Source organism: Chelonoidis abingdonii, chromosome 1 (genome assembly GCF_003597395.2).
Source record: "Chelonoidis abingdonii isolate Lonesome George chromosome 1, CheloAbing_2.0, whole genome shotgun sequence".
Classification (NCBI taxonomy): domain Eukaryota; kingdom Metazoa; phylum Chordata; order Testudines; family Testudinidae; genus Chelonoidis; species Chelonoidis abingdonii.
In genome coordinates, this window is record NC_133769.1 from 157,743,738 (window position 1) to 157,757,486 (window position 13,749).

A 13,749-nucleotide genomic window follows, 5' to 3' on the forward strand; every position below is an offset into this window, starting at 1 on the left:
GGGGACCCACACCTACCCACTACTCCAGGTCCTGACCCAGAGACCCTGTAGATGGTAGCCGCATGCTGCATCTGCTTCAACGTCTTAGTCTACTTCCCTGGGCCACTTCCCAGCAGCTTCTCTGCCCTTGTCTCAGGGCCTCAGTATGCCAGCAGTCAGCCACGAGCTCACTCTCATGATCCTGCTCTGCACCTGCAATGCAGCCAGTTCTCCCTCCTCAAGCTCCAGGGAGTGCTCTGTAGCCCTTCTTATATGGACCAGCCCAGCTCTGATTGGCTGCTTCTCGCAGTCCTTCTCTAATTGTCTGCCTCCTGCGCAGTCTCCATAGGGCTCTATTAACTACTTATGGGGCACACACCCCATCACAGTCCCCCTCAGAAAACACAGATACCTGCACATAAACCTGACCCACCATTGTTAATCTGACACATTGCAGCATTAGTTCAACACTGACTTGAAGGAAGGGTGCCTGTTGCATCACAACCACCACTTCCTGCAACACTCGGGCTTCTCATTGATGTGCCAGCTCTGTTTTGTGTATGAGAGCTGACAAGATGGCCACCTGAGCTTCCTGATTGGAGCTGAGTGCAGCAGTGAACTGCAAGTGACAGGGCACCAGCCCTAATTATTACTGCGGAGTGATGTGATTTGCACTGCAACACTGGCCATTGCATAGCAAAGGCATTGGAGCCTTCCCAAAAGGGGTGGGGAGGCAGATGCCCTCACCCCCAAGGCCCTGTCCTCCTCCCCTCGGAGACTCTGCCCCGGCTAAACCAGAAGTCGGAGCGGGGCTGTGGAGCCCTGCACCTGGGGTGAGGCCAAAAGCAACCCCCCTGCCTGTGTCCCTGCCCCTCAGATGCCCCGCCCAAGGCAGGTGGAGGGACCCAGGCTCCCCACAGCTGCCCACGCAGCTCTCCCCAACCTGACTCTGGCTGTGGGAGGGGCCTTGGACCCATCACCTGGTCCTGATAAGAGCCACATGGGCAGCTGTGGAGAGCCACGACATGGATGCTCCACCTGCCTGCGGTGCAGGGGGTCCGGCAAGAGCAGCCCTGGGCCCCCCACTCAGGGCAGGTGGAGGGATCCAGGCTCCCCACAGCTGCCTGTGTGGCTCTTCCCGTGGCCAGACTGTGGCTCTGAGGCCCCCCTCCCAGCCAGAGCCGGGTCGGGAAGAATCGCACAGGCAGCTGCGAGGAGCTGACACAGAGTCACAGACCTTCCACCTCTACCTGTCCTGGGTTGAGCAGGGACACGGGCCAGGGGCTGCTCTCAGCCCCCCTGCATTGCAAGCAGGTGAAGGGTTTGCATGGCCCACACCAGCTGCTGGCCTGGCTGGGCTGCCATGGGGAAAAGTGGATGGGCTATGGTCCCCGCCCCATCCCCGTACCGGTGCCACTGTCACATAGAGTTCTGCTGCTTGGGGCTGCCATGTTGGACTTATCACTGGGGCCTTAAAGAAGCCATCATCTCCAGTTCGCCTGGCAGCTTTCTGAAGCTTGATTGATGCTCCTTGCTTTCCTGGGCTTCTGTGAAAGGAAGTAGTGTGATTTCCACAAGCTCTAATTAGAGGAGGGAGAGCAAATGAGATGGCTGTTGCCTTTTGGCAATATTCACATCAGCACTTTATTGCATACTAATGAATGCTAATTGTCCTTGGTGACCAGCTTTTATGGAAACAGCACTGAATCCATTTGCATAATAGCATGAAAGTGTTTTTGAGAGGCTAGGACCTTGGAAAGTTTGAAGAATCCTCTTCTGCGAAGGGGCAGCAGTGCACTGGAATGCAAAGCCTGCTTTGAACTTTGCTTCCTGAGCAAAGGCTCTGATTCCCTGCCAGCTCTCCATGTTATGCCTGAAGCAGAGCAATTGCTAGATCTCTGGGCTTCCACACATTTTTTTTTTAACCCAAAGCTCCCTTTTAGATTCGTGGATTGTGATAATCTAGTTTGACCTCCTGTGTAGCACAGAACTCCCCCAACATAATCCCCAGAGCAGATCTTTTAGAAAAACATCCAATTTGATTTAAAAATTGTCAGTGATGGAGAATCCCCCACACCTGGCTCGATGGGTACATGGGTGTCCCTACCCCCATTCCCTCCAGCCTTGCATCCCGTGTGAGAGGAGTTCCTTTGCTTAGAATTTCTCAGATATTATTTTGTATTCAGTTGCTAACAAACAGCATAGCCCATGTGTGCCACTCTGGGCAGGGCTTGGGTGGGCAGGGGAAGTGTACAGAGAGCCTCCCCCTCTTTCTGCACTGTCACAGTCGGAGTCCCTGTGCTAGGGAAAATCTCAGATGCTTGGAGAGTTCAGGAATGGTGCGGCTCTGCACAGGTCCCTATACAGGGCAGGGAGCAAAGCATACAAAGCGGTCCTCTTTGGGGAGTGTGAGGTTCACCTTGTTGGAAAAATTTGGTCTGAGAATAAAGATGTAAGCATATAGGATTTACGGTGCAACCTTTGCTTTCCTTGCTGAGAGAAGCTCATGGCCATCTGTTATTAGGTGTGCAAGACCACTGGGGTGATCTCTTTGGGGGAAGTCACAGAACTAACTTATTTCCTTTCTAAAGAGCTTGGCCCTTTCACTTAGGCCAGGCCATACTCTACTAGTGGTCCAAATTGTACTCCAACCAGGGAAATCCCAACCCTCTGTGCAGGAACTCCATGAGCTTCTTTAGAGTTTCCTGTGAACTTCTTCATGGTGGGGCGGGATGGGGTTTGCCTCTCTTTGGAAGAAACAGGGCTTTGGCCTCCAGATCATACAGATCTTATGATATATGAAAGTACTTGTGTCTGGGAGATTTGGTAGGGACTAGTGCCACCCATGCAGCAGTCCTGTATTTGCACCAGCTCCAGAGTCCTGTGTCCGCTTTATCTGGCTCTCTGTCCGTGTGGCTCCAGTGACCTTCTCATGGGCAGGGAGAAATCCACACACAGAGTGGGAGAATGACCAAGCATGCTCTGGGCTATTAATATAACATGGCTCATTTGCCATGGGTGTGCTTTTCTCTCTGTAGCTCTCTGCATCCTGATACCATGTCTGAGGGCTCTGGGACACTGTGCATTGGTAAGATCAAATCCAAACCAAACTTTTCCTGCAACAGTATCCCTTTTTATTTGTTCAACCTGTCATCTGTGCACTGGATTATAAAATTCTCCATTGATTTGCATTAAAAAAAACCCTCAATGACTGACTCTGGGATATATAAGTGGCAGTTGCTGCAGCGATCTGAAGTCAAAGTAGCAATGGTTTGGGTGCTCTGATCTATCTTGTCACCCATGTAAGCTTGCCATTGTGATAGACAGCCCCTTACACCAAAAAATCACAACAATATTCAAGTTACTCCCTGTCCCAAAGGACTAGTCACTTACCCCAGGTCAGTTGCATCTTAGATCTCTGCCCAAAGACAATGTTTGTAGTGGATCCTATAACTTCTAAAGATTTATTATATTGGAAAAGGAGACAAGAGTTATTTACAAGATTAAAGGTGGTAAACATAGATACACACAAATGAGTTCCAATCTTAAATTTCAAAAAATAATAGAAGATTCTGCAATAAGCAAGCTCTCTATGTCCTTTAGGCCTAACCCAGGCCAAGCACTGGGGATCTTTTGCTTATGTTTAGTAATCCTTGCCCCTCAAATTTGAAGCAGCATAAAAGATACACTTCCTTCTTGTTCAAACTTTTTATTCCTTGCCCTCTTCTGCTTTGAGTTGCCAGTTCAGCTGTTGGGAGCAATTTACTTGCACAGCTCCTCTTCCTGGGCTGGTGGGGGCAATCAACAAAGTCTCTTGTCCTCTAAAGTTTCACATTGGTTCATCTGGTGCTGATAGGCCTCCCTTGGCTGGGCAGAAGATAACATCTCCTGTTGGAAACTAGTATTTTGCACTTGCTAATGCTTCTCTCCTGTTTAGTGATTTACAGTTACTGAGCAAACCGCTTACATATTACTTTATACATGGGTGGCAGGTGTTGTACGAATGGGAAGGCTCTGCCTTCCCAAATAGCCTGAATTGTCCCCACCCATGCTCCACTCCCAGCCTCCATCCTGCTTGCTGTAAGGCTGTTCCCTTTGTGCCAGAGGCTGGGGCAGTCAGGTTGGGGGCCACGCTACGCCACCCATCTTCCTGGCGCTGGGGCCATGCTGCCTGTCCATCTAGGGGGAGCCTTCAGGGGTGAGGGAGCTGGCCTGCTGGGGGTCAGGCTGGGTGGTGCTGCCTGGGGAGGCTGGGGCCATTTTGTCCAGCACTCTGGGACTGGGGGTCTGGGGCTGTGCTGTTTGGTACTCTGGGGCTGGTGGGGCTAGGGCCACCCTGCCTGGCACTCCGGGGTGTGTGTGTGGAGAGGGGCTGGGGATGCTAGCCTGGGACAGTGCCAGTGGCCACAGGGGGTGGGGGTAGACGGGGTGCTGGGCAGGGGCCTCGGGCGGAAGGGGTGCCCATGAGCTTATACCATGGGATACAGATGTTATAATGCTTGCAGCAACTCACACACATTTCATAAAAGCTTAATACTTCCTTAGAATTCTAATAACTTTTTTAACAATACTAACACAGGTGAGCCAGATGGCTTCCAGCTAAGTATTGGTTTGTGTTCAGTTGAGACCTAGGGGTCTTGGCACGAGCTGTCACTGGCCTGCCACACCTCAGCTGGATTCTTGAAAGAGCAGAATTGTGTTGTATTTGGATTGGGATATCTCAGAAGGAAAAAAAAATACAGTCCTGTGGTAGGCCAAGCGGTTGTAAAGCCTGTATATAGTTGGGAACTGATCATGAGTAAAGAACATGGGTGTTGCACCAGATTGGAGTGTCCCTGATTCATGGAGGAGAGGGGCCAAGGGACTGAATCTGGAGGGACACTGTGGGTACCTTGTTACACACATGTACAATTTTTTTGCATAAGCCTTTTAATAATAGGCTTATATAGGACAACTACTGAAACAGTAGCTTCTCTTTTCACTAAAGAGGTAGCCCTCCTGCATTTTGGATGCAGAGGTGTGGGGCTCAGTTCCATGCTGGAATGAATACTTCACAAATACAGATAATCCTGTGGAGATGTTTTTAACTTACTGGGGGCCATATTCTCAGATGATGTAAATCAGAATCTACACAAATTACACTAGCGGAGAACCTGCCCTTAGGTTCTGTGGCAATATGAGCCTTGATCATCTAAAATAAAACTTAAATAGTCGTAAGTCAAATCATGAGACCCTTTTTCAGTTTTCACCCAGTTCTTCCTTACGCTTTGAAGTCCATAAGAGTTTTGCCTGAGGAAGGATCCCAGAATCTGGCCATATTTCTGACCAAAGGGAATTAATTTTTATCTCAGGGAAGCTAGCAATGCAGTGGAGAAAACAAAGCAATGTCATGAAGGAAAGGCCATCTACATGCCAATGTACCTGATTGGCATTTAGGCTACAGTCGTGAAGATACGTAACTGTTAAACAGCAGCTAAGAGAAAAGTCTGAATGTTGCACTCACCTAATCTATTGTTAGGAGCAAATAAATAGTGATCTACCACCCTTCTTCCCTCTTCTGCAACTGCTAACTACACTGGACTCATTTCTGGTTGTGTAGCGGAAGCCAATTAAAAATGTTGTCCATGCTAATTGAATAAGGATGCTTGAATAGAAATATGACCTCATGTCTAAAATGGTAATGAGGGCTGTTAAAACCCCACAACAAAGAATCAAAGAGAAAACAGAAACTAAGGTGATGAGGAGAACCATTGCAGAGTGACATGATATAATACCCAGTAGCCAGAGCGCTGTGAGAGAGAAAAAACGGAGAGATGTTAGACTTTTAATCCTACTTAATAAATAGACTGGTCCAGTGTCGACAGCTAAACTGTCACTCAGACCCCCGTTCAGAAAAACACTTAAGCGTATTCATAGGTCCATAGATTCCAAAGCCAGAAGGGAGCATTGTGATCATCTAATCTGATCTCCTGTACAGCACAGGCTATAGAACCTTCCCCCAAATAATTCTCGGAGCAGATCTTTTAGTAAAACATCCAATCTCGATTTAAAAATTAGCAGTGATGGAGAATCCACCACAACCCTGGGTAATTGTTCCAGTGGCTAATTAAGTCTCTGCTAAATTTTACGCTTTATTTCCAGACCGAAATTAAGTTTAATTTAAGTGTACAAGTAATCTCTTCCTTGTTAAACAAAGCACTGAAGACCATACGTAAATTGCATTAAATTTCAGGTGATTGTGTGACTGCTTGTGTTCGTCCTTTATTTAATGACTTTGTTATTTGCTGAAATGAGCTGAATCCCCAAGAAGTCAGCTGCAGCCCGCATGGAGGGATCCAGTATAGATTTGCCCTGGAATTTTTCTGCTGCTAAATAATGAGATCATGGCTGAAAGCAGTCAGTTCATGATACTGCAGAGATTGTAGCCATACACATGGAAACTGAAGGGTACTCTCACTGGAGAGCCCCCTCGTCCGCATGGGAGCAAGAGGAGTCATGTGACAGGGTCAGCATGGCGCCCCCAAACCTCTGAATCTGAGCAGGGATGAGCCTCTGCAGAAGGGCCTTCTCTGGTGTGCTTGTTCAAGCCAGTGGGAAGACCTCATTTGGAATACTGTATACAATTCTAGTCACCCATGTTTGAATTTAAATTGGAACAGATGCAGAGAAGAGCTATTAGGGTAATCAGGGGAATGGAGGGCCTTTCTTATGAGAGGAGACTGGAAGAGTTTGGCTTGTTTAGACTAGCAAAAGAAGCCTAAGAGGGGATATGATTGTGTTCTATAGATACATGAGATGTAAATACCATGGAGGGTGAGGTGCTATTTAAGCTAACCGACAATGTTGGTACCAAAAAAATGGGTATATGCTGGCCATGAACAAATTTAGACCAGAAATTTAAAGGTTTCTAACAGAGGGGTGGAGTTGTGAGAGCAAATGACAAAAATGAGAGCTGGACAAATTTGCGAGAGCAGTTGTATGCCTGGGTTGCTTGTGATGGTGTGGGGGCACTGGGCCCAACAGCCCAGAGCTCACTTCTGGTTTATGGCCTGTGCCCCTAAGTGTCATGCTTCAGGGATTCAGCTGGCTGCTGGCAGGCGGTTGTTTTTCCCCAATATATTCTGAGGGTGGAATTTTTAAATATATTCTTCCCCAGAAGGATCAGGGATGATGAAGGCTGGAGATGGGACACTGGGCAGGGCAGCCAGGGCTCTGAGATGGAACCGAGTATTCTCTCTTTCTATTCTCAAGCTCATGCTTGGCTGGCTGGTTCTTGCTCATGTGCTCAGGGTCTAACTGATTGCCATATGTGGGGTCAGGAAGGAATTTTTCCCCCAGATCAGACTAGCAGTGACCTTGGAGGGGGTTTCACCTTCCTCTGCATTGTGTGGGTGTGGGGCACTTGCCAGAATTATCTGAGTATATCTGACTTAATCATTTCCCTGCCATTTCAGGGGCATCGAGCGCTGGTGCACCTTGGTCCCTCCTATTCTCTGCCTGAAGGCCATAATAGTCTAGTCTCCTTTGGAACTTATTTTCTTTGGTCTCATTTCCACTGTTGGGTTTAGTGGTAGGTGCTGGGTGGCACTGGTGGCCTGCGATATATTGGATGTCAGCCCAGATGACCTAAGAGTCCCTTCTGGCCTTCAGCTCCATGACTCGGTTCTTTCCTTCCTTCTGCGCCAGAGTGAAATCCTCCAGGATATTCCCCTCTTGCAAGTGCTCCGAGTGGCACAGCAGCAGCACCCCCAGCCCTAGAGGTCTGGGCAGCGCGTGCTCCTGTGCAGCCAGCCCCAGAGCACCAGGTGGTGTGGTCTGAGCCCCAGCACTGCCCCACCACCAGCCGCCCCCAGTCCCTGTGGGAGGCAGGCCAGCGAGCCTGGGCCAGTCAGGGCAGAGCGCTGGGAACTGCAGGATGGGGTCTGGTGTGTGGGTGGGGCCACACTAGGCTGTTTGGGGAGGCACAGCCTCCCCTACCTACGATACCCACCCCACTGCCCATGTGGACAGCCTTCTAAAGTTCTGCAGCCCTGCTAAATTTCCCGCTTCCACCTTGCTCGGAAATACTTATGGCTACAAATGATTTAATAACTTCTAGACAATCAGTCCTTTGAGGCTGTGTCTTGGCATGAGCTTGTGCAGTACTCAACATAAAGGGGGCCCCAATCCTGATCAGGGCCTCTGGGCACTACTGTGATATAAATGTTAAATATATTAATCATTTAAACCATATGGACCCTAGAGATGGTATATTTTACTTCATGTGCCATCTCAAATAACCAGCGCCTGTAATAATTGCTGTTCTTTTCGGTTACAGGGTTAATGGCAACCTTCCTTCTCTATGGCCCGCAGATGCTGTCTTCATTGCGGAGTGCGGAGAAGCTGGGGCCGGATCCATACAACAGTGGAGGAGGCTGCCACCTGGTGATGAAACAGTAAGATTGTCATGTTATTTGAAGAGGATCAATACAGCTGATTTATTCAGACCTGTGTGGACAGCCAACAAGACACTGCCTTGACTGGGTGTGTGGAGGTGGAGGTTTGCACTCGAGCAGTATGGGTTCCTGCTGTGACAGAGAATGCCTGTTAAATGGTTGCCACCACACAACTGTGATTGAGCATAACAGTGTCACTGGCTGCAAGCCCCCTGGCACACCTGAGACATGGGGGGGAAATGAGATGAATTTCACGGTTGTTATTGTCACTGGAAAATGTGAACTGCTGGAGGAACTCGGCCCAGTGTTGGCTTTCCCTCCACTACAGGACTGACCAACATCTTTCCTGCTGCCCAGAAAATATGGCTGAATGAAGACTAAGGATGTGCTATGGAGCCTGGATTCAACTGCTCTGACCTGTGTGACAGCTACTCCAGTTGGAACAGCCAGGTGCGGAGGCAGAGGACCCTGCAGGATCTCTGCACGATAACGATTGTACGTACCAAGATGGGGACTGGGCTACTCTGACCTTGAATGCTAGGTTCTACGCAGAGGAATGAGTTTGAGGGAGGCCTCTAGGGAGGAGGAGCACACTAGAAAACTTTCTAGGGGAAACTTCTCCCCACTGGGAGTGAGAACGCTTGGCTTGTGGAGCAGTCTGCCAAGGGAAGGAAGGACACCCCAATACTTGCGGTCTTTAAAACTTGTCTGGGTAAAAGCCTGGCAGGTAGAGTGTAAGGAGCCAGCCTGGGGAAATAGCCAAGGAATTTGAAAGAATCTTTACCAGTGAGCAAATGTGAGAGTGGAACTGAAATGACCTTCCGTCCCCTTGACCTACCTTCCCTGGAACTTCAAAGTGCCTTTCAAATATTAATAAAGAGGGATTTAATTAAAAGCCACCATCCATAATAGATGGGACCTCCTCTCCCCCGCCCCGTTAAGTCATTGAGCTCTTGGGGATGACCCAGGAATGATCTTAGTTGGCTAAGTCTATTTTGATACAATTTTGGAAGAAGAATGTAAGCCACTGTTTCCAGTCTGGGGCTGCTGTCTTTGTGCCTGTCAGCGTTTGCATGGGCCCAGCTGGGCATGAATGCTGCTTGGCCTTCTACTGAATCCCGTGCTAGCCTCCACGCTGACCTTTAATTAGAAGATTAAAGCTCTTTGGCTCCCCTAGCTCTGGCTGCTTTATTACAACTAATATTCCCCTGTCTGGGCCATGAGTTATACTCCACTCACCTGCTGCTGAAATGCTTACCCAGAGTTCAGAGCCCTGTGACCTCCAACAGAACAGTGATTGTTTTTGGGGTGTGTGTGTGTGTGGAGGAGAGGAATGTCGTATGTGTAGGAATGCTTGGCTTCCCCAGGTGGTTCCTGAGATAGAGTTTGCAACCATGCTTCTGGCAGGGGCTGCTCAAGGCAATTTGCTGTCCTAGGCAGAACATCACTATGTCCCCCTCCCCTCCCTTATAGCAGCAAGCTCCTCTGTAAACAGGCTGCCCTGGAAGGGCCCCCACTGGGATCCACCAACCCTAAGAGCCAGCAGCCCTGCCCAGCCCCACCCCGCATTAGGGATCTAGCCCCAAGAGCACTCGCGGCATAGCATTCCATCTGTTCCCCCTCCTCATTGGGCTCTTCCCCCCCATCTCGAGTGTACCCCTCTGGGTGTCAATCCAAAGTGCAGGGGGAGCTGCAACAGGATGGGGGAAGTCCCTGACATGAGGCTGTGGGGGAGGGTGGCTATGCAATCCACGGGTGGAGCAATGGGGGATAATACAGGGGGAATGGAGTCTGGACAAAGAGTGGGGATGGGGGCCAGGACATGGGACAGATGGGGTGGGGTTCAGGACATACTAGGGGGGAAAAGGGCTAGAGGAGTAGGACATAAAGGGAAGATGGGGGGACTAGGAAAACAGGGGCAGCGAGTAGATCATGGGGCAGATAGCACGGGGGATAGGACACGGGGCAGATGTGGCAGGATGCTGGGGAATGGGGCCAGTGGCTTGGAAGGCAGCAGGATACAATGGGACAGGATCCAGGAGGAGGGGAATGACTGAGGGGGCAGACACCAAGGCGTCAGGAGGCAGATGAGGTGAAAGGTAGATGAGGGGGCAGAACCTTGGGGGGTAGCTGGGCCAGGACAGGGGGAGAGATGGGGCCAGGAAGGCTAGGACAGGGGGTTAGGACATGGGGTGAAGTAGGGAACAGCTGGGGAGTGAGTAGTATGGAGGGAGGGGCAGGGGACAGATGGGGGACATGGGGTGTCACATACCTGGTTGCCTCCTGCCCTGGAGGGCCCCTCATCCTTGAGCTTGCCTGGGGAGAGATCAGCAGCAGCTGGGCCTGGCTGTGAGCTGCTGCTGAGCTGGGCCCTCCAGCTGTGTGCTCCATGCCAAGGCTTCTGCGCAGATGTTAATGCACCCAGATGCTGCACATCCTGCTGATCCACATTAACAGTTCGTTAATGCACTTTGATCTAGTCCTGTTTCAAAGAGTAGATCAAAGTGTATTAAGAAACTGTTAACGTGCGTCTGCAGGGTCCGCATGGACAGTTAGTCTGTGTGGGGTAGATTCACATGCCAGCTTGCCATGAACTAATCCAGGGGTAGGCAACCTATGGCACGGGTGACGAAGGCAGCACATGAGCTGATTTTTCAGTGGCACTCACACTGCCCAGGTCCTGGCCAGTGGTCCGGAGGGCTCTGCATTTTATTTAATTTTAAATGAAGCTTCTTAAACATTTTAAAAACATTTACTTTACATACAACAATAGTTTAGTTATATATTATAGACTTATAGAAAGAGACCTTCTAAAAATGTTAAAATGTATTACCGGCATGCAAAACCTTAAATTAAAGTGAATAAATGAAGACTTGGCACAGCACTTCTGACCCCTGAACTAATATAAGGTTCTGTCTACACTGACACTTTTGTCAGTAAAACTTTTGTTGGTCAGGGGTGTTTCACCGACAACAGTACCGGTGTGGACAGAGCTATGTTGGGCGGGAGATGCTCTCCCACTAATATAGAGACCGCCACTCGTTGGGGGTGGTTTAATTATGCTGGTGGGAGAGCTCTCTCGCTTTGGCATGGAGTGGATACACGGGAGATGTTACAGCTGCAGTGGTAAAACTGCTGTTGTAAGGTCTGTAGTGTAGAGACAGCCAAAGTGTTCATTTAGGAATCTGCCACCCTAGGCAGCTGCCTAGCTTGCCTGTGTCTAGAGTGGCCTCTGGCTTCAGACATAGGCCAGAGGGGAAAGGGGATGGGTCACACGCCACCAGGGAGAAGCACTGTTTCTATGTGCTTTTTATCTGAACAGTGACTAGCAATAGTCCTTTGGGCTGGGCTGGCACTTCTCATATTCAAAGCACTTTAGGGAAAGGGAGAAGAGGGAAGAGTACGAAGCCTCCCTATGCCCCCCATGCAGGGCCCAGATGCAGTTGCACTCCCTCTAATCTCCTGAGCATAGGGACTCCTCCCAGGTGGTGCCCCTTGGGGTGCAACAGGAAGGGAGGCCAGGGCCTTTCCCTCTTTTCTGACTGCACAGTTCCTCCCACCCCCTGCTCCCCATCCAAACCACACCAGGGCCCAGCAGTCACAATCTGGCAATAGCTAGTCAAGCTTCACAATCCTTCTCCTTCTTCTCGTGTCCTCAGAAGTTACCCTGACTGGCTTGTTTGGCTTTTGTTTTTTTAGGCACCCATCCAGTCAATATACATCCCCCTCTCTTCATCCCTCCTGCCTTCTTCAGCCCTCTGGTAGCACCCCTCTCCCTGCTTGAAAAGCTCTATAATCTGATCCCCTCCCACGGCCATTCCCAGCCTGATGTGATGGGCACTCCTGACTGCTATCCTCTGCCATCTCCTCTGGCTTCCCATCAGTTCCTTGTTTGAACCTCAAGGAGTTGAGATCCTAACTCACCTCTTTTGCCCCCCAGTGGCTCCTGACTCAGCAGTTTGCTGAGGAACTGGAGACGATAAGGTGTGTAGCATCTCCATGCTGGGGAATCAGAAATGGACTTGCTTCTTGCAATGGGTAGCCCTTCTTTGTGCCCCAGCTAGTGCTGCCAAAACCCTCAAGGCTGGTTTTCAGCTGTTCTCCATCTAAGAATGGCTGGTCAGGGTGTGGAATGAAGCCCACGTATGTACGTGGGTTTTTGTGGGTAAACTATTCACCTTCCCCGGCAACTTCTCTGCACCTGCTGGCAGCTCTGCTCATGACGAAATCAACCCACTTGACTACACAATAGGGGCATGGTGTGTCATACTTCTTTGTGTGTGTCTTGCCCCTTTGTGGTGGTGCTGGGGGCTAAGGGAACGTGAAGCCCTTCTCCTAAGATACCTTGGACTCCTCTGAAAGATTGGTCACATTGGCTCAAGGCATCTGTACAGGTTCTAACACTGGGCCATGGATGTGGAGGGCTCAGTGAAGGGAATTCTGCTGTGAAGGGTGAGTTCAGATGCGAATGGGATTTCCCTCCATTACTGTATTTAATCACAAACTGAGTGTGTAAGTTCAGTGGATGGTGAAAGGTGCCAGACTGCTGCCTGCTCTATTAATACAGAAACAAGTCTGTATTAATAGAGCAGGCAGCAGCTGGGCAGAATTCAGTGCTAGCTGTAGAGGCATTTTTTACAAGGTGGACACCTCTCTCCTGGGAACCCTCAAGATTTCCCTCCACACCTACAGTCTCCACCCTTTGCTTTCTCTCAGACGGCCTACAACAGCAGCAGTAAGACCTTCCCCACCTCCTCGGCTGCCCTCCTGGGAGTTGTGTGGACCTTCCTCACCTGTGGAGTCCTGTTGGCTCTTTTCTTTCTTGTCTTCACAATTCACTTCAGGAAGAACAGGTGAGCGATGTATCATTTGGTTCCATCCTCCATCATGGACTTTCCACACTAGCTGGGAGAACAATTTCCAGGGCTCTCATGCCTCATAGAATCATACACTATTAGGGTTGGAAGAGACCTCAGGAGGTCATCTAGTCTAATCATCTGCTCAAAGCAGGACCAACCAAGGGTTTGTCAAGCTGGGCCTTGAAAACCTCTAAGGATGGAGTTCCACCACCTCCCTAGGTAACCCATTCCAGTGCTTCACCACACTCCTGCTCCCCACCATAAACTGATCATCAGCTGGGGGTCTAGAAGGCATTACCCCTTTGGGATAGAATTGGACTATTAGGGGCAGTTATGCGGGTCCTACCTGCCTCTGTCATATCCAGCGTGGAGACAGCTGGAGACAGAATGGCATGGACCTTGGGTCTGACTTGGTAGGGTAGGGAGACGAGCTACTGGACGAGGCGACCATAGGCCTGATCTGCTGTTGCATCACT

At 49.9% G+C, this 13,749-nt stretch overlaps 1 protein-coding gene across 2 annotated transcripts in view; it reads left to right on the plus strand.

Annotated features, from left to right (window-relative positions):
- GPR156 (G protein-coupled receptor 156) overlaps positions 1-13,749 on the plus strand; it is a 49,536-nt gene that overhangs the window by 10,867 nt on the left and 24,920 nt on the right. The window contains exons 4-6 of one of the 2 annotated variants that reach the window (XM_075071866.1): positions 8,297-8,414; positions 8,743-8,909; positions 13,131-13,267. In XM_075071866.1, coding sequence (XP_074927967.1) covers positions 8,805-8,909; positions 13,131-13,267 — 242 coding nt within the window. In that variant the 5' untranslated portion in view covers positions 8,297-8,414; positions 8,743-8,804. The remainder of the gene's footprint in view (positions 1-8,296; positions 8,415-8,742; positions 8,910-13,130; positions 13,268-13,749) is intronic. The other variant, XM_032799928.2, reaches the window with a different exon arrangement.